The sequence below is a fragment of the Centrocercus urophasianus genome, unplaced genomic scaffold (genome assembly GCF_019232065.1).
Source record: "Centrocercus urophasianus isolate 14NV4802_14NV808 unplaced genomic scaffold, USGS_Curo_1.0 seq_10, whole genome shotgun sequence".
In the NCBI taxonomy this organism is placed as follows: domain Eukaryota; kingdom Metazoa; phylum Chordata; class Aves; order Galliformes; family Phasianidae; genus Centrocercus; species Centrocercus urophasianus.
In genome coordinates, this window is record NW_024884142.1 from 94,950,123 (window position 1) to 94,973,918 (window position 23,796).

At 45.6% G+C, this 23,796-nt stretch overlaps 1 protein-coding gene across 8 annotated transcripts; it reads left to right on the plus strand.

Moving 5' to 3' along the window:
- The first annotated feature begins 5,247 nt into the window (after nt 1-5,247).
- B3GNT2 (UDP-GlcNAc:betaGal beta-1,3-N-acetylglucosaminyltransferase 2) lies at nt 5,248-22,562 on the plus strand. 8 transcript variants are annotated; one of them, XM_042823258.1, is made up of 3 exons: nt 6,481-6,692; nt 7,029-7,103; nt 20,129-22,562. In XM_042823258.1, exon 3 carries the CDS (start codon nt 20,138-20,140, stop codon nt 21,329-21,331), a length of 1,194 nt encoding a protein of 397 aa, XP_042679192.1. In that variant the 5' UTR covers nt 6,481-6,692; nt 7,029-7,103; nt 20,129-20,137; the 3' UTR covers nt 21,332-22,562. The 8 variants fall into 8 exon arrangements, with proteins under 8 accessions (XP_042679199.1, XP_042679162.1, XP_042679208.1 ...); XM_042823265.1 differs by lacking the exons at nt 6,481-6,692; nt 7,029-7,103 and adding an exon at nt 5,248-5,328; XM_042823228.1 differs by lacking the exons at nt 6,481-6,692; nt 7,029-7,103 and adding an exon at nt 5,379-5,456.
- The last annotated feature ends 1,234 nt before the right edge of the window (nt 22,563-23,796 follow it).

Sequence of the window (23,796 nt, forward strand, 5' to 3'; positions counted from 1 at the left end):
CAAGCCATGGGCTGCCAGCTTCAGCAGGAGAGTACGGTGGGAGACACAGTCAAAGGCTTTACTTGTGTTCATGCTGCTGATAAATCCTGCTGGTAAACCTTGCCTGCCATGGGAGAGGTGTTTTCCTTGGCTGACTTCCAGGCTATAACCTTCTGAGTGGGAAAATCAGGCTTGTTCCGGGAAGAGCAGAGATACTCCAACATCAGCTGTCATTTTTATGGTTTATATTTTGGCCATGAGCCAGCAGCATGCCCCTGTGGCCAAGAAGGCCAGTGGTGTCAATGGGGTGCCTTAGAATAAGTGTGGCCAGCAGGTTGAGAGAGGTGATCCTCCCCCACTATTCTGCCCTGGTGAGGCCACGGCTGGAGTAATCTGCCCACTTTGGGCTTCTCAGATCAAAAAACACAGGGATCTTCTACAGAGAGTCCAGCAGAGGGACACAGAAATGATGAGGAACCTGGAGCATCTCCTGCACATGGAAAGGCTGGTAGACCTGGGACTGTTCAGCCTGGAGAAGTAAAGACTGAGTAGGGATCTTATCACTGTTTATAAATGTCTACTTTGTGGGAGCCAAATGGATCAGGACAGGCTCTTTTTAGTGGTGTGCACTGACAGAACAAGGGGAACGGGCAAAAGCTACAACACAGGAAGTTCCATACAAGCATGCAGGACTTCTTTCTTTTCTTGTGAGGGTGACAGAGCACTGCAACAGGCTGCCTGGAGAGGTTGTGGAGTTTCCTTCACTGGAGACATTCAAGACCCAGCTGGATGCTTTCCTGTAAAACCTACTGCAAGGAACCTGCTTTAGAAGGGGATTAGACTTGATGATCTCCAGAGGTCCCTTCCTACCTCTACAGTTCTATGATTCTGTGATGGACTTACAGAGGCTCCATGTGGGAGCAATCAGTGTTTCTGATGAAAGGTGTTCTGCTCCTTTTTGGGGAGCTTTTGCCAGAGAGGAGGTGCTGACCATGCTCTCAAGTGTGGCTGCGGGCAGGAACCTTGAGAGAGCAGCTTGCAGGTCCTGGCTCCACATCGCAGTGGCAGCACTTTCTTGCTGCTTGGCTGCATCAGACAGCTCTGCTTCTTACTTTGCTGCAGTGAAACAAGAAGAGCAAGATAACCTTGATGATTTTATAACCTAGGACATGTTCCTACTTCTCTTTTGCTTCTGGCAATGTACCAACTATTAATTAAAAAGCAAATGCTACAGAAAAGGCCAAATTACATAGCTCAGCTGTAAAAGCAGTAGCCCCCCAAAATAACTTTTTATTACAGTGCACCCAATTGCTATGACAGCAACGAATAAATAGCCTGGAAAAAATAGACTTGATTTAAAACTCAGTCAGAAGTGAAGAGTTGAATTCTTTGAAAATGTTCTTTCCTGGCTTTTGTGAATATCACACTTGCTGTGGAAAAGCTCAGGCACTAAGGATTAGTGTCACCCACTGACGCAGCTCCAGTGCCCTGGATGTACTGCTTCATCATTACCATCCCGTGAGAACTGCCTGATGCTCTGCAGTTTGCTGCCAAGTGCCACACACTGCATTGAACAATTCACATGGTGATGGTGAGGGAAGGTGATGTTTTTGATACGTAGGCAAAAAAAATTATTCCTAATTCTGACTAAATGTGTGTACCTGCGACTGACAATGGCTGCAATCAAAAGCATTTGCTCTCTTTCTCGGGGAAAAGAAAAAAAAAAGCAGCAATTTACTATTCTAATTGTAAGAAGAAAACTCAGCTATACAGACCTAAAACACGATAATCCTGCAGAACAATTTTAATATCTAATTTTTCAGAGCTTTGTTAAGTTTTACCCAACCACACTCAACTATCCAGAAGACAACTTAACTGGGACTGAGTTCAAATGCTGTACTTTGCATCCTGCTTTGTGCAAACGAGTGCTGAAGGTGGCCATGGGACTGCACTCCCCAGCAGTCATGCTGGCAGGCATAATTAGTATCTACTCCATCATCAGTGCTTTAAAAAGTGTGTTTTATAAGGCTAGTCATCACTCTGCCACTCCACTCCTGATCTCAACAGCTGTATATAAAATCCTCTGCCCCAGCAGGCCCTGCCAGGCTGCATATGTGCATTCAAAAGAACAATACCAATGATGACAGCAAGCCTGGGAACAGCATGTCTAGGAGCTGTTAGGAACTGGTTCCCGTTAATTAGTGGATAAGGTTGTATCAGGTCATGACACTGGATGGTGTGGGATCAGGTGGATTTATGGCTTCTCTCGACTTTCTCCTGTGTTGTGTGGCTGTAAGCAACAGGGCATGCTGCAAAGGGGGAAAGAGATACAGGTAAAATCAAATAAATATAAATCTGAAAGTGACCAAGACATTTTAAACAATACCAGGTGCTGGCATGGGCCTAGCATGATGCTGCACTAGCTAGTGCAAGCAGCTAGGAAGGAAGGGGGCTAGTTTAAATTAAGCAGACTGCCTTTGGCATGGGCTGAATGTGGGCTTCCCTCCCCCTCACTTTGCCGTGGGGTTGGTTAGCTCATGTTAGCCACAGTGCTCACCTCACCCCTAAACAAGGGCCGTGTCCTGTCCCCAGCAAGAGCATGTGGGGTAAGGGGATGAAGCCTGAAGGGAGGGCATAGCAGAGGGAAACGCTGCTCAGTGGGATTGTTTTGTTTTGCTAATGAGATTGTATTACACCTGATGACTGACAGAGGAGATTTGGGTTTAGCAAGGAGCGGTTCTCATGCAGTTGCTGCCAGCTGAGGAGCACTGAAGCCCTGCTGCCCCAGCCCCAGGAGAGAACTGCATTCACTCTTACTCCTGCTGGGACCAACTCATTGGCAGTGCCAGGTAAGAAACCTGCCCAACTCAATGCTTAGCCCCACATGATGTGCAGATAAGGGGAAGGTCGAGCTGCCTGCATTCGGGGGAGTGGGGCTGGAAAAAGAGCTCCTGCCTTACCCTCTGCCCAGGTTTTTAGGGTGCAGCTGTCCCAAACACAACAGAGGCATTGCAGTTAGGCAGTAGGACGACAATATGCTGTGTTGGTGGCAAGATCGGTTCTAGGTATTCTCCCCCTTTAGCCAATTGATGAGGCTTGGCTGTGAATCGCATTGGAGAATGCATTTGGGTTGCACAACCCTTCCTCCCCATCACCTCCCCACGAGGTTTCACAACACAGCCCCATGACCAGCTGTGTCAGTGCAATGCAGGCAGCGCTGTGGGTGTGGGACCAGGAGGACAGAGAAATGTCCTTCCTCAAAGACAGTGGGCCATCACACACGTCCAAGGCCCAAACCTTCCAGCTTCAGTGTTTTTTTCCAGGCTCCTTAGCTCCTAACGTTATGCAGCACACTGTTCTGGTTCATTTTTGTTTTCCTTTTTTTTTTTTTTTTTTTTTTTTTTTTGTAATTGATCTTGAAGCATATTGCTATGAAAACTCCCTTGCAGTGTTGCAGTGGAGCCGAGCTCCTGACTGCCAGATGCTGAATTCTCCTTTTAGCCTTGTGTTAGTTAATGGACAAAAATGCTTACTGATTTAGGATAATTTCTCCCTCTGCTGTAATCCTTCTACTTCACCAGTAACGTCAGCTTTACTCAAACACGAGGCATATCTATAAATATTTGAAGAAGAATGGAACATGCACTGTCCCTCTGAACGCGTCACAGACGTCTTTCAGACTCCTGGACAAGATTTTGGAGCAGCCTAAGAGACTTCTCCAGGAAACTTACTGCAGGTTTTCTATGGCCTCCAACATTTAAAGGCATCAAGTATGGGGAGCTGCATAGGTGTTGTAGGGACTCGTCTTGTTTGCCAAACCACACCAGCCTCTGTATAAATGATGCATAAACCATTCTTTTTGGGGAGACTCCTGCTTTGCAGCGCAGGCCGTGTTCATGCAGCGGTGCCAGGTGACATTGAGATAATTGCTTTGGTTGGGCCCCTCCATGAAGTGGATTGAGAGGGCAGGTGCTTAAAATAGAAGCAAATGGCACGTGCTCATTTTGGTTCAGCACAGGACGAAAAGATGTGGGGCTCTCAGTCCCCGGGAGTCATAACTGTTTGCTGGAGGCTGTCGGTCTGCTGTGACAGGATGGAGGGCTGTGCCGTAACAGCTCACATCTCTGTTTTGTTTCAGTAAACATCCAGGGGCTTGGAGATTTCTCCACTTAAGAAGACTGCTCAGCCTGGATCTGTAGTCTCATCGACTTGGCAAATAGGTAAGCAAGCAACAAGGAAAAAAAAAGAGGGTTACAAACGAGTGAGTCATACATGGTTCATAGCAACCCCGGAGGGCAGATTTCCAGAATGTGGAGCTCTGAGGAGCTCCCTTTCTGAGGGAAGCACTGCTGACCTAACCCTTCTTTTTCTTCTTTCCACCAAGATCTGGCAAAAGTTTTGCGGGCCATCTGGTAAACCAAATGCAATACCTTCTCGTTTAGAAAGGAGAAACCTGTTGAACAACGTGCTGTGTGACAGCACTTTGCAGCACGGCCTGGGGCTTTCATTCAGTGCTGCGCAGCAAGAAGAATGAAGGAAATACACGTTGTCACGAGGAGCTTTTGCCGCCCTGGTCAGCAGCCGCACCGACAGAGGCTGCCACTGCGGAAAGCTGTTCCTAGGAGCCGCATCCCTCAGAAAACCCCTTTTTGTTGCTGCACGAAGGAGGTGAAATCTCATCTCGTGTGAACAAAGCAGGCGAGGCAGAAGCGCATTCATTCCCGCCCCACAGCACGGCGCCCGAGGCGGGCAGGGGCCCGCGGCGCGGGGTCTGTGGTACCGGCGGTCTGTGGGCACCGAGCACCCGTTCTGAGGGCTTCTGGTTTTTACTAAAGAAAAAGCGTGAGGTGTCAAAAGGCATCATGGCGGCGGGGGAGGGAATCGCGGCAGGCGGGCAGGCACCAGGGTGGTGCGACGAGGTGTTGGACCGGCGGGGCAGAGCGCCGGGGTAGAGGGACGGACGCAGCGCGAAGGCTGCGCCCAGCTCAGGAGGGGGGCGGCGAGGCGGCGCCGCGCTCTCTCCGCCCGCCCGCCTGCCTCCAGGGCGCCGCAGCGATCCGACAACCGCAGAGACGACCGGTAGGGCGGGAAGGGGTGCGGGGACCCCCCCCACCAAACCCGCCCCGCGCACCCCACCCGGCCCCCACGGCGCGGGGGCGGGGCTGCAGCGGGCGGCGGCGCCCGTGGCGCTCGAGCCGCGGGGGGTCGTGCGGCCGCCTCGGCGGAGGCGGGCGGCAACAAGTGAGGCGCCTCCCCCGCGCTCCTCCAACCGGCCACGCTCGGCCTTTCGCTGTGCGTCGCCGCCGTGATTTCTCCAGGAGGTAGCAGGGAAAGCGGCGGAGTCCTCAGGTGCGGAGCCCCCGGCGGGGCCGAGCGGGGCGGAGGGCCCACACCCGCGGGCGGCCGGGCCGAAGCATGGTGGAGGAGGCAGCGGCGGCGGCGCGATCCCCGGCGGAGCCCCGCGGCGGCGTGGCGAGGTGCGGGCGGGGGGCCGCGCAGCGGGGCCGGGGGGCGGTTATCCTCCGGCGGGAAGGGGGGCGGGCGGGCTGAGGCCTCTCCCCTCCGCGCGGCCGCTTCGCCCCTCCGCGCGGTTCCGGCGCGGCGCCGCGAACCAAGCCCGGGGCGCTGCGCTGCCGCAGTGCCGGCGCCGCTGCGGTCCCCGCGGGTTCGGCCCGGAGCCGCTCGGCGAGTTCCGAGGCGCGCCGTGCCCCGCCGGGAGGGGGCGCCGGCTTAGCGGCTGCGATTGCGGCCAAAGTGCGGCTCGCGATTCATTTGTCAGCCTGCAAAAAGCCGCGGTGAGCAGAGGGGCCCTGTGATCTCCCGGGGTTGATCATTAAACCGAACGGGAGGAGGAGGGGTCAGCTTTTGGCTTTTACCGGGTTTTTGTTTGTTTTTTTGTTTGTTTTTTTTAACGCTGAAAGTCTCAGGTGCGGAAAGATGTGCGCGTGTGATGTAACTGCAGCGTGCGAGCGGGCGTGCACCGTGCGGGAAACGCGCAGGAGATGCGGTCCCTTGTCGGCAGCCCCCCTTTAGATGAGCGGCAGCCCCGGCCTGCTGCTGGAGCGGTCAGCGATCGGTCAGAACTCGCTTTGAGTGGTTTTGTCGTCTGCAGGCTCGTTTGGCTTGTGCTTTTCTGTTTCCTGTCCCCACGTGCTATAAATAGAAGAGGAAAATGAGGTGCTGCTGCAGGAACTTGTTGTGAAGGTCACGCGTTTGGTGGCTGGCGGTGCGGGTGCCCTGTGTGGCCGTAAGGCAGGCTCTACGAGTCGCCTTTGGCAGTAGAACATCACCGGTGGGCGCTCCGTTGGTTACTGCTGCCCGCGAGCCCCTCAGTTCCTTTCTTCATTACCCAGTGCTTCTGGGTAGCAAAGATGCTGCTGAGGAAATCGGCGTTGAGGTAGTGCTTCCTCAGGCTTTGAAGAACGAGCAGAGGATATAATATTTTTACGTTCCGTGCTGCCAAACAGGTGTCATTATCTGCGTGAGTAAGCTGTGCTGTACGTGGGGAGGGAGCGTTCATCTCCTTGCCTTGGAGGAGGGAGGCTTTCGGGAGCAGAACTGCAAGGACGTGCCCGGAGCCTCGGTGATCGTCATTGTGCTGCCACCTGGTGCAGCCGCTCTCATAGCGGGGCTGGCTGTGCTAAGTCTGCCTTGGGATGGAAAGGGAAGTTAGGAGCAGCTCTGTCTGGATGCATCGAGGGATGGTGTGCCAGGTCTGTGCTGTACTGCTCCTACTGTAAAAGTCCTGCTTGTTTTCATGTTTTTAAGATGGAGCGTTTTTTGTGCTAAATACTAGGGCCTGGCAGGCTTCTTACAAAGCTTTTTGAAATGTATCCTTCTAGAACTCGCCAAGAATAGGCCAAAAAGTCAAGCCAAAGCCAAAAAAGCTGTTGTTGAAAGTATCCTTGTTGGTTGGACAAAGGTTTCACGGCTTGTTTCCTTTAGTTTGTATCTTTGTAGTAAGCACAGAGGATGGAGGGAAAAAAAGAATTTCCTTAAAATATTAATGCTTTTAACATGTCTGTTTTTCATGTTGCTGTTTCTGGAAGGCTGCTAGAATTGATCGGTTTCCAAAAGCTTGGAACAGACCTCTTCTATTGCCTCGCTGAGTTTTTTTTTTCCTAGTATGTATATTTATTTGTTTGTTTTCCTATTGCTGGGTGGTAGAAATATGTAACTAGTTTTGAAGCAAGTGGGCGGGCATCCATTTACTTTTCTAATTTAAACTTTTAGAATTTTTTTTCAGATACACCCACGTTTAATCCCCAGTGGTTGTTTGCAAAAGAACCTCTTGAACCAAAAAAGTAACAGGTATGGAGGAAGGAGGTGCGGTCGTGATGTTTTTGAGCACGAGGAGTTGCAGGATGAGTGTTCGATGTTTCTACCCTGGTAGGCTGCATTCAGAGAAGTGCTTGTATAGAGAAGGTGAAATCTGCCGTACTTCGGTGCTTAAAACGCAGCAGAAATAACCGAGTGAAGATGAGGTGTTGTGGGTTTATTGTGCTTGGTCCTTCACTTCTCTTTTTTACTGATTTCCTTGGGCCTTCCTAAATTTAAAATCTGGATATGCAAACCCCCCGGGTTTCCGGATGGTGTAGAACACGATGAAAAGCCGGCCTCGTTAAAACGTCCTGGGTGAGCTGTGCTGAAGTCTCATGAGGAGCAATTAGCATTTAAATAAGGGAAGGAATCCCCGGGTGCAATGGGTGTGGTGCTGAGACTTTTAAAGGGAGACTCGATGGAGCAGTTTCTTCGTGGTTAAGAAAGCTTTGTTGTTTGAGGGACATACACTAGCAAGGGATGAAAAACATCCAGCTTCCAACTACTCATGCTCGCCTTTGCAAATGAATTCTGAAATTTGACAGTTGGTTAAATGTTTTCAATTGTAAGCCAGCTAGATAAACCGAATCAGCAGTCATCTTGATTTCTGAGTGAATGACTGATGCTCTTTTTCTCTAAGAGTGAATTCTCATTGGTAACGTGCCACCAGAGGATACGATGACAGGTTTGGATGCCTTGTCGCTGGAGGTGTTCAAGACCAGGTTGGATGGGGCCCTGGGCAGCCTGGTCTAGTATTAAATGTGCACGTTGGTGGCCCTGCCTGTGGCTGGGGGGTTGGAGATTCATGATCCTTGAGGTCCCTTCCGACCTTGGCCATTCTGTGAGACTGGCCCGAGCGTTGCGGTGCTGCTTCGTGCGGCCAACGCCTGCCTGCTGCTCTGCTCATCCTCCTGCGGCTGCTCTCCATGCACAGGCCCATGTTGGAAATGTTCCTTCTGACAGAGGGGAACTGTGAGACCTTCTAGCTGTGCAGGAGGCTCATTTTCAGAGGCGCAGCAGCAGCAGTGCTCCTGTAGTGCTGGGGTAGCTGTCTGCAGCTGTGTTGGGGCCTTAGTGAGGAACTGATAACATTGGGAAATAACCATCCCACTTGCTCGTCTTCATTGTTGTGTGATGTAATGCAACTAGCTATGCAAATGTGGGAAAGGCTGTTCAGTGCAAGGAGCTGCTAGGTATCAGACCAGTTGTGCTGTTCTACCTTACTTGGGTAATGATTTTTTTAAAATCAGATGAAGTCAGTGGTAGTGGAAGGTGGTCTCTAAGTTGAACGATGTTACTGCAACCTGTTGATTTGCTTTTGAATAAAAATAAGAAGTGAAAGAGATGTAAAATGGCTGGAAACTGGTGACTTAAGCCACTGTCGGTTACAGCGGATACTTGGTATTACTGTGCAGGTACCAGGTGCAGAAGTCCCTGGTTGGGTTTAGAAGGTTATATGCTTGTCTGCTCTTAACATCAGTGGGAATGAAGCAAATGGGAATTAATTGCTTAACCTGCTTAAAGGCCTTTTGCAAAATCCTTGAGGTATTATGTGTGTCTTTAGCTGCTTACAACTGGGGGAGAAATTGCTCCCCCTTCCTTGAACGTGATAGGTTGGAATGAGATGTGTGTTTTGTGTTTTGCAAGTTTGAAGGAGGAAAATGAACTTCTGCATTTCAGAGCTCTGCTCATTTTCTCAACTATAAATGAATCCTGCAGAGAGGTGAAAAACAGTCTTCTCTGTGTTAGCTAACTACATTTGGAACCCAAAGCAATTAAGGGCCAAAATCTTTTCACATTTGTGTTCTTAAACACTTATTTAATTTAGTACTGCAAATAGAGAGGCAAAAAGAGGCAAATCTAGAAATTTGGGCTGATATACTCACATCATTAATCTGGTTCGATTTGGCACGTGGTTGAATAGCTGTGTAACACTTACGTGGGCTGGGAGAGATGGCCTGAAATGGCTGGGAAGGTTGTCAGCAGCACAGTGTTCCATCACCTGGCTGCTGGCTGTGGGAACAGCGAATCCTGGAAGCTGAATTGAAATGGGTGTCTCTCTTAACCCTGCAGCGGGATGGTCTGGAGGTAGTTACCTGGTCAGGCATACCAACTTACAGCACCTTGCTTTTAAAATGTGGTTCTTAGTGGCATGGCTTACATGTGTCAGGCAAGAAGATATGGTGAGAGTGATGGTTTAGGTGTGAAGCATAGTGCTTAATGGTTTTATAAGCTGACTGAATGATCAGCATTGTGTGTGCAGAGACAAAGGTCACTGGCAAGTGGCTACGGCAGCAATAGCTACTGGTTTTAAGATAACGCTGGCTGACGTGCTAAGGAGATGATCTGGCTTGTTTGTAGATTCTATGGTTATTTGTGTATTCACTAGATAGGCTACATCTCTTTAATTTTTACTGATTTCAGCAGAGATGTATGAAGCAGGACAGTCCTGTCCAGCGGACTGTAAGTACCCACTGAATGCAGCAGGCAGCTTGCAGTGCTACCCATTGCTGTGACAGCTAGCGCTGACCCAGGGGCTGGGCGTTGGGGAGGCAGGTAGTGGGTGGTTATCTGCTTCCTCTGCCTTCCAGCGCCTATGGGAGGGCAGTGCTCCAGCTGAGCTTACCGGTGAATAACAGTGAATTGCAGTGAATAACAGCCTGCTGAGTATGGGGAAGGGGCAGAGCTCACCGACTGCAGCAGGGAAGTATCAGAGGTTGGATCCCAAAGGTGAGCATATTCTGGTGCCGCCTGCCTGGCCAGCCAGGGGATCTTGCTGCATGTAGGGCAGGGAGCAGGGGCGGAGGAGTGCTGATATGTGGAAGCAGAAAAGGGATCTGCTCTGGTCTCAGCTTGCCTCTTCTGTGCTGGTGCAGCACAGTGGTGAGTGAACCTGCTGACAGGAGCCAGCTGGGAGCTAATTGCCTTGTTATTGTTAGGTTCTTTATTCAGCCTCTTCAGTTCCCTGAACTGACGCAGCCCAGTCGCTTAGGTGAAGGGTGAGAAGGGACTGTGCAGTCGGTATGGGAAGAAATAAATAACAGGAGTACGTCAGCTGTGACTGACACTGCTTTAACCTGCTGTGGAACCGTACCCCATGGAACTGGAGTGATGGATGGCAGTTTTCTTCGAAGAATTATTTCTCTTTTTTGCCATCCGGTTAAACCTCCTCTCTGAATTCTTTATGATTTACCGCTCATCCAAGATGGAGCCTTCTCAGAGGCATTTTAAAAACTGAGGGTTGTGAATCGGGGGCTGCCAGCTCTGGGTTATTCCTGACAAACGTCACAATTCATAACTCTAGAGCTCAAACAACATGTGGCCTTTGTGTACTGGGCTGGGAAAAACGCATCGTTCTCCCTGCTGAGGGAGAACAAGTTAAAGCTGCTTCGTGATCACTATCAGCATATCTTTCACTCATTCTGTAGGGAGAATTGTAAGGTTTATTCTGTAAGCCAGCTGAGGTTTACAAAACTGGCTGTGATGTACTACTATATGAGATTTTATTTAGAGAAAATGCTGCATCCAGTATTCTGTAAATATGCTTTGAGGGCCCATTCTCTCATATCTCAGATTTGTAGGTTGTATAATAACTGTAATATGCTTGTCATAAAATTATTTATGGAGTAGCAAATACAGCAGCAATGTTAATTTACAACTTGCATGTTATTTTAGGCTGTTCCTTTATTGCTGCATTTCATCTACTACAGGAAACATAATGCAAAACAGACTTCTCAGGGTGTCACCTTTGTAAAGCAGGAGGGAAGTGTGTGCAAGTGCAGACAATTGCTTTAGTGCCTGATAAAGTCAGCCAGGGGTTAGAAAGACATTCGTTCATTTTTATGGTGGTTTTTCCTTGGATGATAGCAAAGGCTTGGATTGTTGCAGAAAGTTTGCAGGCCTGGTTTGGATAACTGAAAGAATGGGCCTTGTGTGTAGCACAGGACAGAATCTTACAGGCTTTTTTCTGAGTTTGTTAAATTACCATTGGGCTGTGTCGTACGTGAGCATTAGATTAGCTTGTCTGGAGTGTATGAACTACAAGAGGTGGGAGGGAAGCATTCCTGTGACATGCTGGATTAGTTGCCACATGGAGTGAGATCTTTGTGTGGGGAAGTTGTGACAGTTTATCTTTCCTTCCTGTGTTGTGGTTTTTTTTTTTTTTTTTTTAACACTTCTGTTGGAAACAAGGGATTTTCACCCATCTGTTTGCAGGCATGTGTTTGTTCACCTTATTTTTAGAAGATGAGTTCGAAGCTTTTTATCCCTGTGGTTGCAAATGTAAGCTGCTGAATGAATGGAGCAGTTATTTCCTGAAGTCTGTAAGTAGCTCCAGTGTTGCTGCTGCAGGAGGAGGCTTTGTTGCAATTGTGGGGGGGGGGGGGGGGGGGCGCGTTTTAGAGCTGCTTGATGCCAAGAGGCTTTACTTTGAAGCAAGAACAAGAGCCTGTATGAAAACCCTTCTGCAGAAAGAGGGCTTTGGGTGAGCTGTTGGAGGGACGGTGGAGAGCTTTGGCACTGGGGTAGCTCCAAAACTTGAGGTTTGTGGGTGGAGGCGTTTTCTGTTATGTAAGAGGAAGGAACTAAAAGCTTCAATTCTTTTGTCCTAGTTTCGGACTTGAAAAACTAGCGTGCCACCTGTAAGGTAAACCTACTGTGGAGTTGGAGACGGCCCAAGCTTATTGCTGTAGCTGCTGTGAAGTTATGCTTGTGAGCTGGCTGAGAGCGTGGGTCGGAGTTGGAGAGAGTAGCAAGTAGTAGTTGGCCAGGAAACAGCACAGCTGTGGTGCAGAAATGCATCCTTCATTAGAAGACAGGCAGCCACCTAACAATCTTTGATACTCTCTACTTTGATACCCTCAGTTTCAGGTGAATTTTCATGTTCAGGAAGACTTTCCTGTTTTCAATACCGCCTCAGAAAAGAGAGAGGGAGAGCTGGTTTGGAAGAGGAGTTGCTTTACTGCCTTTACCCATGCCGTAACATATTAAGTGTAGTACAAAGCTGATGAACCATCTGTAATGCTGTGCATGGTATGTTCCATTTCCTTAAGTCGTAGGGCATGGTCTGGCAGTAACTAGTTTAGTGAGTAATACAGGGCTTCGGGTCCTCTTAATCAGCTCAAATGAGCGCTAATTAATGATAACTTGTGGATGCTAGAAACTGAATTGAGGTGATGTAACGTTCCGTGGGTCACAAGACAGCAGTGGCCTTCCGTGAAAGCATTAATGACAGAAATTGAAGACTGGTCTGCTCAGCATTGGCCTACCTGCCGTAAATGAGAAAGCTTCTTAAGCTGAAGGGAGTATGCAGAGATGTCTGTGGGGAGTTATTTCTCAAACTCCGCTTATTTTTTAATTAATTCTCTTCTATTATTATGTTTAGCAAGGCTGACTGTGATATCTCTTATACAGAGTACTGTTGATACATGGCTCTAACAAGAGTCTTCATAAACTCCTATGAGCTTAAAGTAATAAATGCTTTCGTGGCTGTCGTATCAAAAATGATTTAATAGAAATGGCTGAGGAGGAAAGACAAAGACATTCGGAAGTGTAAAAGGCTTCCAGAAATAACAAGGCTGGAAATATTCACCCCTCAAAGAAGGAACAGATGGTGTGTAAAGGTTTGCTGTATTAGGTGGTATGGCAAACACAGGGAAAATTTTCTGTTTATTGTGCTTTCAGAGAGCTCCCCTTCTGCCTGATAATAGGAAAGCAAGTCATCTGGAGTTCTTTCTGTAAGAAGAATTGAGAAGCACGTTGCTAGTGAAGTTCATACAGTTGAAAGTATACATGGGTTCAAAGAGGGAGTAGACAAAGTGAAATGAGCTTCAGTAACAGTAATTAAATATGGTTCAGAGGTAGTTCTGGCCCCAAAAGCACTCACGTACCTTACTGCAGCAAACCAGGTGAGCATTACTAAAGAAATGCCTCACTGTACTAGCATTGGGGTTTTCTTTGCTGTTGGGTTTTGGGGTTTTTTTTTGTTTGTTTTTTGGTTTTTTTTGAGAGGAAAATGTTGAGACTGCGCTGAAGATAACCAGTAGGAAACAGAATGTAAAGCTAGATTGGCTGCAATTGAGGCTACTTGCAGTCCCTTCTGCCTTGAGCTGTTCGGAGTAAACGCCAGCGCATCTTCCTGTCTGCTCTGTTTTTTGGATTGCCAAACACCACACCCAGGTTCACAGAATCACAAGGTTGGGAAGGACCTACAAGATCATCTAGTCCAACCATCCTCCCATTACCATTGCTACCACAAGCTACTAAATTGCATTGGTGACTTTTGGTATTAAAGTGAATTTCTCCCAGAAGTAAATAGTCTACTGAAAGGCAGTTCAAGAGTGCATGAAACTAATGAAAATCAATGTTAAAATAAGCATCAGCACCTCTGAATTTCCTTGAAATGTCTGTTTTGATAACTTTCTCCCAACTGGAATGCTGTTGTGTTTGTGGAACTCAGAATATTGGCTGTTACTCAGTGGTACCAGTGCAACACGCTTCTGCAGAAGCAGAATGCTGGTATGTGCTGACTGCATGCCAGTTCTTCAGATGTTCTTTGTTGCATTGTATCAAAGTGGACTTGCGAAGTTCTGAGATACGATTGTGCTTAGTTAGAAAAATAAATAGTCCTTTAAAGTTGGAAACAACTCAAACTTTTTTAATAACAGGTCAGGGATCTTAAGCTTTTCTTCGTGTTCTGAAGCTGTTGCTGTTCACACCATGAGCAGAAGAGAGAGATAAAAGACCTGGTGCATCTCACAAGAGGGTAGAGGGACTGTATGTAACTTATGATGCATTTCATGCATTTTTTTATTCTTCCTGTACATAGCTATTGCAAACATACACACAGCTTCTGCTCCTAACTGCTGTAAGGGATACCAGGCTACAGAATGAAGTTATTTGTTGAGATCAGCCTGCTGTAGCCCTGCTGCAGCTCTTCTCTTCAAAGGGCTTGCAAAAAGGTGGAAGGCTTTTAGAAAACTGAATTACAGCTTTGTTTTGACTGTACCTTTTGAGCCTACATGTTGAAACTTGAGATTGGAGAATATCATTTGTAAGTAATAGCATAAAAGAGGAATGTTTTAATAGCAAGTGGCTGGTCTTAAAGTCAAGAAATTAATGCTTAGTATGTCTAGCAAGAGTGCTGCTTTCTTTAATACAGCTGTGATCTTGAACACAAGTGAATGCCCTCGCCCAGGTCAGGGTTGTGCTGTGGACCTACCTGCTGGTTGGGAGCCGCTTCCAATGTGGTGCTGCCTTGCATCGTGCCCAGTAGTGATTTTCAAAAGGTAGCTCTGTATTTGAAAAGGAGATGATGGAGCCTGTTTGCAGTGATAATTCTTATTTTAGGTGTTAAACAGTTGCCCGCAGCCTGTCCAGTGTGTAATTTATCTTGGCCTTAAGTATGGGCTGAGGTACGTAAGAGCATGGGAGAGGACTTGTGTTTTTCTGTCAGTATGAAGATACGTGAGATAATGATTTCTTTCACTTCTGTAGTGCCCGTTCTTCAATTTCCTGTTAGAAATACGCTGTGAACTGCATTGCAGGGGTGGAGCTTGGGATGGGAGCTCATCTGTGTGCAGAGAGCTGCAGGGGAAACTTGAGCATCACAACTGGGCATCACAGTAAGAGGCTCTGCTGCATAAACGTCAGGAGTAATCAACAAATGCGGTCACTGCTCGGCGTGTGAATGTGAGACTCTGAGACAAGAGTTGCTAATGAGGAACTTGTAGTAAAATAAAGCTAGTTCTACTCATTCTGAAAGTTATGTTCCTTGAGGTGATGTGATATCTCAGCTACCGTGCAGGTAGTTAATGCTCTGGTATTGCTAACAGTCAGTGGGTGTTTGGCTGAATATATGCAGAATGAGCTATACAAACTTGGTCTGATTCACAAGGGAATTTTTTTTTTTTTTTTTTTAATTTTCTTGCTTCATTAGTAAGGTTGGTAGGGTTGCCTGTCAAACTCTGTCCATTTGACCATTGGTTTCATGTTCATCCATGGCCTTTGTTAGGAGGACGTTCTGAAAGAGACCTTTTTCTGTCCCACCTTGAGGTAGAGCAAAACCTGCCAAAATCTCAGTGTTGAAGCAAGTTCCGAGTCTTGAAAATTTCTTAGTGGATTGATTGTATGGGGCTGCACTCAGTGTCTTTAGATACAGGTGTGTGTTTTGGTGCCTTGCTTCAGAGGCGGATTAGCACACTCTCCAAATCCATTGTGCTTCTTCATCTTTATATGACAGGATTGCCTTTTAAACCTTTTTTGTAGCTGCTTCCTTGCAACATCTGCCTCTCTTTCCTACAGCTCAACCTCAGAGACTTTGCATTGCAATGTTTAATAGCACTCAGGTAACAAATAATGCTGCAAATTGTTGTCATTTGTTCTGTGTGCCAACTTTATGCAGTGCTTACAGTAAATAGAATGCTGTAACAGAGCGAATCAGAATTCATCTGCAGTATCCAACTATATGTGATGAATCACATCTGGCCTTTGCATACATTTGGAGGTGCTTGTTCTTGGTTTTGACATTGAACTTGCCCCTTCTGTTGGGGATGTGTGACCTCCTGTTTGAGTTCTTGCATCTGTAAAAGAGTGACTTGCATGATTCATGGAAATGCATGGAGTGCGCGTGCTCATTTTATACCAACTCCTCTAAATCCCTTACAAGCTCCTGGAACACGTTCACTCTTGAGATAAAGCATAAAATAATGTTGTTTTAAAGCAATCAGTGAGCACTTTTTCTCACCATTTTGCATTAAGGTTATGTGGACTTGATTTTTTGCGTGGATGCTTGGAGTCTTTTCTTTGAGCTGATGGCTTCTCTGTCATACCTGTTTTCTTCTTCTGTTGTCTTCCCACTTGTGCGGTGGCTCACTGCCTGGTCCCACAGTGATGCTGCTTGTCTGCCCAAGTTCCACTTTCTATCCATCTCGTGATCCCAGTGCTCCTTCCATGGTTGCACAAATGAATTTCCTTCTGTCCAAGTCTTAGTTTGACTGAAGTGGAATAGAGCTGAAGAGGCAGGTGTCCCGTCACCCTCTCCCCAGCTTATGCAGAATAAATCTTTTCAAGTACTGTTTTTGCAGCAGGCTCTTGGTTTACCTGGAGTAAGGTTAATATTAACCCCTTTCTTGTCACGTGGATGTTTCTAAAGGCTTTGAACAACTGTGTGCAGTTGTGTCAGTACCACTGCACTGCAGAAGTTGCAGAAGCAGAAATGTGAGGAGTACAAACCATAAATGATTGCTAGAATTGCCTTCAGATCAGGTTACCTGAGAAGCTGAAAGCAAACATTGAAAACCTATGTGTCAGATCACTTTGAATGTGGGTATCACAACCCAGCTGGAGCTGGAACAAGGTTTAGTAGGATATCTTTGTTCCCAGGGCTCTGCATACTGTGTTTTGCTTTACCAGTATCTAGTATGTGCTTGTATTTTACTTTTTGTGCGGACTAGCTATGCATGCTCACCTTTTCTATTTTTAAAAGCAAAAACAGCAGGATTTTTTTCCCAAGTAAAGTATTGCTTTGCACTGCTCTTTTTAGTTCTTCAGTGAGTTTTCATGCTGGTTTCTTTGGAGTGATAGCAGTGATGCACTGGAACAGGCTGCCCAAGGAGGTTGTGGATGCCCCAATCCCTGGAGGCATTCGAGGCCAGGCTGGATGTGGTTCTGTGCAGCCTGCTCTGGTGGTTGGCGGCCCTGCACGCAGCAGGGGGTTGAAACCAGATGATCATTGTGGTTCTTTTCAACCCAGGCCGTTCTATGATTCTGTGAACCAAATCACTTGTAGTTTATTTCTGGCTTCCTTAGCAGATCTTCCATTCTCATCAGTCAAAGAAGGGCAGCTGGAAGCTTTATAATACAAGTGGTGATGGAAGAAGCTATTACTGGAATAAGAAAAGTGCTTGTGATCTGCCACATTGCTGCCAGTGAGCTGCGAGTGGAAATGGGTGCCCTCGTGTACCCTGTGGTGCTGTTCCATAGCAAGCTGTGTAGGGCACACAATCTGCATTGCCATCATGCTTCAGTCAATCATTGCTATGTCAGCAAAGCAGATGAGGAACAAAGAACACTAACAGTGGTAAAAATGCCACTTCCTCTTCCCCTGTTTTTATGAGGATTGTAATACTGTGCTTCATGGTAAATCCTGTTCCCTTGATGTGAAATGGCTCAGCTGGCATCATCTTATTGCTTCTGTCTTCAGGTGATGTGATTCAAGTTAATATTAAACTGCAGGTTTACACGTTTGCTGGAAATAGCCTTTTAGGTGTCGGGGAATTGTCTTCGATAAGAGCTCAGTCTCGTGCTCCAAGTGTTCAACGCAATCCCTGTTTTATTTAGATAAAGGTTGCTTTTTCAACACAGCTGTTTTTATTCATTTTCCTTGCATTGACACTTCATGTGACATTACCTGTCAATGCTCAGAAATTTTATCAGCAATATTCTGTACCTTCTTAGAAAGCAAGACTGAAAATGATGCCAGAAGTGCTCATATGTAGGACTGGTAATTTGTGCCACATATTATTAGACAGAACTGCTGTGATTTTTTTCCCTACTGGTATTTTTGTCATGAAACATTGTACTAAGTCTTAACTAACAAAGGTCTTGCTGTCCCATTTGCTGCAGGGAATTGCTACAGGTGTGGGAATAAAACAGAGATTGAGGAAGACCTTGTGGGTACTGAATTTGAATGCTTACCCCAAAGACTTAGAGATTGGAAAGATTTTGTTTTGTCATTGAAATAGGCTGTAACAATGGTGCATCATTGTATTGGAAATGATCTTAGCATCTAGACGATGAATTGCAAAAGTGTTGAATGCTCGTGGCTTAGTAGCTAGGGGCAGTGAACAGATCAGCTGCTTAGTGCTACATATTCTGGAAAATCAGGCTGTGACTGAGCTCTCGGCAGTCCCGCATTTGCAACCGCTGGGTGAGCCTCTCACCCTGCTGTCTCAGGAGTACAGAGATCATAGGTAAAGTACCACGTCATTTGTTGTTGCACTGCAGATTGCTATAAAGCCACTTGAGGACAGGGTGTGTGAGCGCTGATACACGCTGAGCTGCGGGGAGTGGTGTGAGATGTGGGACTGCTGCTTTCCATCCAGCGTGTGTGCTTAGAGACAGTGGGGGAAACTGCTACCTGATGGTCTGCCTGTAGCTGAAGCTGCCAGTGCTTTTAACAGTTCAGGTATTTAGAGTAAATGGTGACACTGGCCACAGATATATTTTTGTCTTTGAGGTATGGAACTTGGACAGCAGACTTGAGGGTTGGCTGTGAGCAGGGCGTGAATTAAATCTGGCTTGAGCACATATGAAGATACATATACAGATACAACATGAGGTAAAATGAAGGAAAAACAGGCATTGCTCTCCAGTTTCTAGGAGGTGTTACTTTTTTTCAACTTAACTGCTGTATGAAGAGTAAGTACATGGTGTACTTCTCAAGTGCGCCTTCCTGACTGCTGTTGCTCTCTGAGTTCTAAGCTAACATCTACAACTGAGCTTTTGTGTTACTTCACTTGTTTTTTCTGGTCTTATTTAATCACACTTCTGGTGAGTGAAAGATGCTTTGCAGAATTCTGTATATATCTTAAATGGAGCCTTAATGTAACTCTGTTCATCCTGAATTTTCTAGTTTGGCTTCTGAATTTAGAAAGAGGTTTGTTTTTTTTTTTTTGTTTTTTTTTTTTTTTTTTTGTAGTTTTTATATTGGTTCTCTACCCTCTGGGCTAGTAAACAGTGTTAGTATTATTTTAGAGGAACACTGTTTTGGGTTGCTTCATGCACTGTTTCTATGTCGTTCATTCTGACAGCTTTGAAGGAAGGAGGCATTGATGCATTTTCTCTGTAAGAACTGCACGTGCTAATTTTGTAGTTGGAGGGTCAAAGAATACAAGTATAAAAACTTGAAACTCAATTTTAAAAGAACTGACTGTATTGTATAGGAATTCATGATGTACTTTTAAAGCTCACCTTGCTAGCAAAAAAAAACCAAAAAAAACCAACTCCACCTCTCTCTGCTGAGCAGAGGGCTCGGGTTCTGGAGATTGGAACTTGATGATCCTTGGGGTCCCTTCCAACCCAAACTATTCCATGATTTTAATTACTGAACAGTCAGATGTTTCAAGGAGACTTAAATGAGTTATAATTTGCTTGCTAACCTCGACACTTTTTAAAATGCTATATAAAATTCTAAAGTGGGAAGTAGAAACTTTATGTTCTTACATCTTGTCTGCTGATGGAACCCCAGATGTGACTAGCTGCAGGTATGCATGTATTAGAGGTAGATAAGTTTCTACTTTTTTGAGTGTAGGTAAGCTTTGTCCTTAGGTTATATCTTACACGTTCTAGGCAGAATCATGGCAGTCGGAAGGGGCCTTTGTGGATCATCGAGTTCAACCCCCTGCTAAAGCAGGCTCCCTACAGTAGGTTGCACTGGGCAGTGTCTAGGAGGGTTTTGAGTGAGCTCCTCTGGAGACGTTCCACAGCCTCTCTGTTCCAGCGCTGTGTCCTGTTCACAGCCACAAAGTTTTTCCTCCTGTGTTCCAGTCTGTGCCCACTGCCCCTTGTCCCATCTCTGGGCACCGCCAGAAAGGTCCTGGCCCCATCTGTCTGACTCTCACCCATTAGGTATCTATAAGCATTGGTAAGATCTCCTCTCAGGCTTTGTCAAGCTGGGCATTCCCAGCTCTCAGCTTTCCCTCATAAAGATGCTGCAGGTCCCTAATCATCTTTGTGGGCCCCTACTTAATTTGAAAGTAGTTTGCATTTTTATGAAAGCAGGAATTTGATAGGAAGAACGCTAAGAATCTGTCATTTCTTCCCTTTTCAGATATGAGAAATGAGTGTTGGACGCAGAAGATTAAAGCTGCTGGGAATTCTGATGATGGTAAACTTTTTTATCTATGTGATTGTGGAAGTCTCAAAAAGTGGCAGCCAAGAGAAGAATGCAGAAGACCGTGTTATTATACCACAGGACAAATTCTGGAGAAAATTTACTCCTCACAAAGCCTATTGGAACAGGCAGCAACAGAAGCTTGAACTGCTGTACAACCCAATTCTGAGTCTGCTTTCCAATATGACTGTGGAAGAGAACTTAATTTTGAACTCAAGTGTTCTCAATTCCTGCGACCCCGACCCGTGGGTCGCTTCAGAGATCAGCGACTTTGCGAGTTTGCCAGAAAGGTTCAAAGACTTTCTCCTCTATTTGAGGTGTAGAAATTACTCATTAATGATGGATCAGCCAAACAAGTGCAAACATAAACCTTTTCTGCTGCTGGCTATTAAGTCACTTATACCACATTTTGATAGAAGGCAAGCAATTAGGGAATCCTGGGGCAAGGAAATAAAATCAGGAGATATAACGGTCAAAAGAGTCTTCTTACTTGGTCAGACCCCACCGGAGGATCATTTTCCCAACCTTACAGACATGGTAAAATTTGAGAGCGAAACTCACAAAGACATTCTCCTCTGGAACTACAGAGACACTTTCTTCAATTTAACTCTGAAAGAGGTACTGTTTCTGAAGTGGGTGAGCAGCAGTTGTGCGGATGTCCAGTTTATTTTTAAGGGCGATGACGATGTATTTGTGAATACCCATCAGATCCTGGATTACTTGAAGAGTTTATCAAAGGACAAAGCCAAAGACTTGTTTGTAGGTGATGTGATCAAAGATGCTGGACCTCATAGAGAAAAAAAATTGAAGTACTACATCCCAGAAAGTGTTTATGAAGGTTCGTATCCTCCATATGCAGGAGGTGGTGGGTTTCTGTACTCTGGTGACCTGGCATTGAGACTGAATAATGCATCTGACCAGGTACTCCTGTATCCTATTGATGATGTTTATACTGGAATGTGCCTTCAGAAGCTTGGGCTTGCTCCAGAAAAACACAAAGGTTTCAAAACATTTGATATTGAAGAGAAATACAGAAATAACATATGTTCCTACACAAATTTAATGTTAGTGCATAGTAGAAATCCTCAAGAAATGATTAAGATTTGGACAAGCTTGCAAGATCCACACTTAAATTGCTAGAGCAATGTGCATAAATACTTTATGTCCAAATAACTTTCCAAGTTTGAATCTGACTTTCTTGGTGAGCCATTGGAGCTCTGTTCAATTGTTCTATTCAAATTTTCTCAAGAAACTTTCTTCACATATGTCTGAAAAGTGGCAGTAGTCATACTGAGAGGATGGCACAAAGACTTGGTCCTGTTTTTCCACTGTCCTGGTGGTCATTATGTTTCAGTAGCAGTCTAAACGTTAAAGAGGACTGGAAGTAACTAGCTGTCAGCTACTGATGCCTGCTGCAGAGCATCTTTCATTAATTGCGATGGTAACAGGTGCGTTCTTTTTCCTTGAGTAGTGTTTGTGTGTGGAGACCACTGTACATTTGAAACTCACAAATTGGAGGAGTGCTGTTTTACTCTATAAACATTTTTATGAAACTTCAATTATTAATATATATTTTTTTTAATTTGTAGTTTCCAGTCTTTATGCACCCTGGACAAGTATCTTCTCCTTTACGTGCAGTCTTTTGTGCAAAGTATGCCTGTGTCTGAAGGATTTACCCTTTTATTAGATGTGTTGTTTGTTTTGTTATGTTTTTTAATAAAAAAAGACATAATATGGTTTCAAACACCCCATGAAAGATGTGAATATGTAAGGGAAAGAAGGAACAAGTTCTGTTTGTGCCTAGTAGAGCTCTGCTGCTGCCTGCCCTGAGCTTACACACACGGTAATGCTGACGTTGTTACTCACAGTATCTCTGTGAAAGCTACTCTGGTCCATCCTTGTTCTCTGCTTTGGCACTAAAAGCGATCAGGTAGCTGATTAACAATAACCAAAATTGCACATTGCTTCTAAGAGCATGGTTTGGATCTCCTGTAAAGCGGTAGCAAGTGTAGGATTGTGCAGTTCCTAACAGGTTTGAATTTTGAAATAAAATTTGAAGTTGCATGATGTCTCATGTAGAGTTAAACATGTTCTCAAATCTCAGATTTTCTTCTGTATTTCCACATCTTGCTTATGAGAGCTATTCTAAGTAGTATTGCTTCCTTTGTATATGTAGAAGTGCCTGTCTATTTATTGTTCAGATGGAAGACCAAAACATTTTCTTAAATATATTTTGTGTAACATTTTATTTGTATAGTGTTGTCACTCAGATATTTAAATAGAGCATGATATTTTAAACCTGTGAGATGTGTAATGTTAAATAAAGCTAATTGTTATTTTTGAATTTGAAAAATAAAATGTGATTTAAATATTTCTTGCAGTGCTTCATCTCAGATGCAGTATTGACTGAATTGCGCTCTACTGCAGAGCGTTCAGCAACACATTTCAAGAGCTACAAGAGTTTATCCAGTGGCTTCGACACTTAGGTAGTAGATTGTCAAGAAGATGCTGCTGCAGTTGTCCTTGAATTTGTTAGGTGCTGCAACAGATGAGCAACGAGTGATAGAGAAATCCTGAGGATAGGCAGGTGAGCAATACGTTTGGTGCTGAGTTCTAAGGAAGGATCAAAGAGTGGATTGCATAAACAAAGGGACTGGGAAAGAGAGGAAGAACTAAATGGTATGGAGTAAGACGGGGTGGAGTGCATGTGTGATACTAACCAGTTAGTGGATTCGTGGGTTGCTGGTGTTAGTCATTGCTTTACACCATTCCATGACCATGAGGTGAAAGAAAGGACTCAACTGAGTAAAGAAAAACAGGCTGAGTGATACTGGGCAGAAGTGCTGAGAGAAGGCATCAACCCAGCTTCAAAGTGATGTAAGAAAGGAAAAGGAGGAAAGAGGAGAAAGCTGAGTAAGTAGCCCTACTGCGGTGTATATATGCAACACCCTACTAGGCTCGATAGGTAAAAAATAGTGGAGGGGGAATTGGACCGACTGCTCCTGTTTACCTCCAGGTGAGGGGAAGCTAGTGACTGTCCTTCAGTCAGAACTTCAGTGCTGTTGAACCTGCTCCCATGGAGAAGCAGTTCTCCTGGAAACAGCTGGAGTTGATGGAGTAATGAGCAGATTGAGAACAAAGGGAAATGGGCTGCAACAAGAAGGTACAACATGAGTGTCTGCTGAGGAGCATAATAAAGAATATAGGGATTTGGGAACAGTTGGGAATGGAAGATGGCAAGCCTTTAAAAAGCAGAGTGTTAGGATGTTGTATCTTTCCCGTTATATAGGGTATACGTATAGGGGCTGGCAGGCTCCTGCTTTGCTGCAGCATTGGTGGCTCCTAGCTGCTTAAAAATGAGCAGTGAGTAACTTTTTGGATATATATTGATTTTCTGTGAAGTAAATTTAGAGTTGAGAAAACTGAGCAAGAATTGACTCTTACTGGATTATCAAATGTAGTAATGACTTGTTTGGAATTATTTAGTGAGAAATGGTTTGGAGAATGTAAAGAGCTTTATAGTGGATTACTTAGTTTAAGGGGGAAGAAAGAGTCTGCTAAGTGGTGTGAGGAAATTTGATTGTAATGAAAGTAACGGGAATAGT

What these genes read in the sequence shown, in the direction of transcription:
- B3GNT2 (XM_042823265.1), top strand. Translation starts at nt 20,138, where the DNA reads ATGAGTGTTGGACGCAGAAGATTAAAGCTGCTGGGAATTCTGATGATG.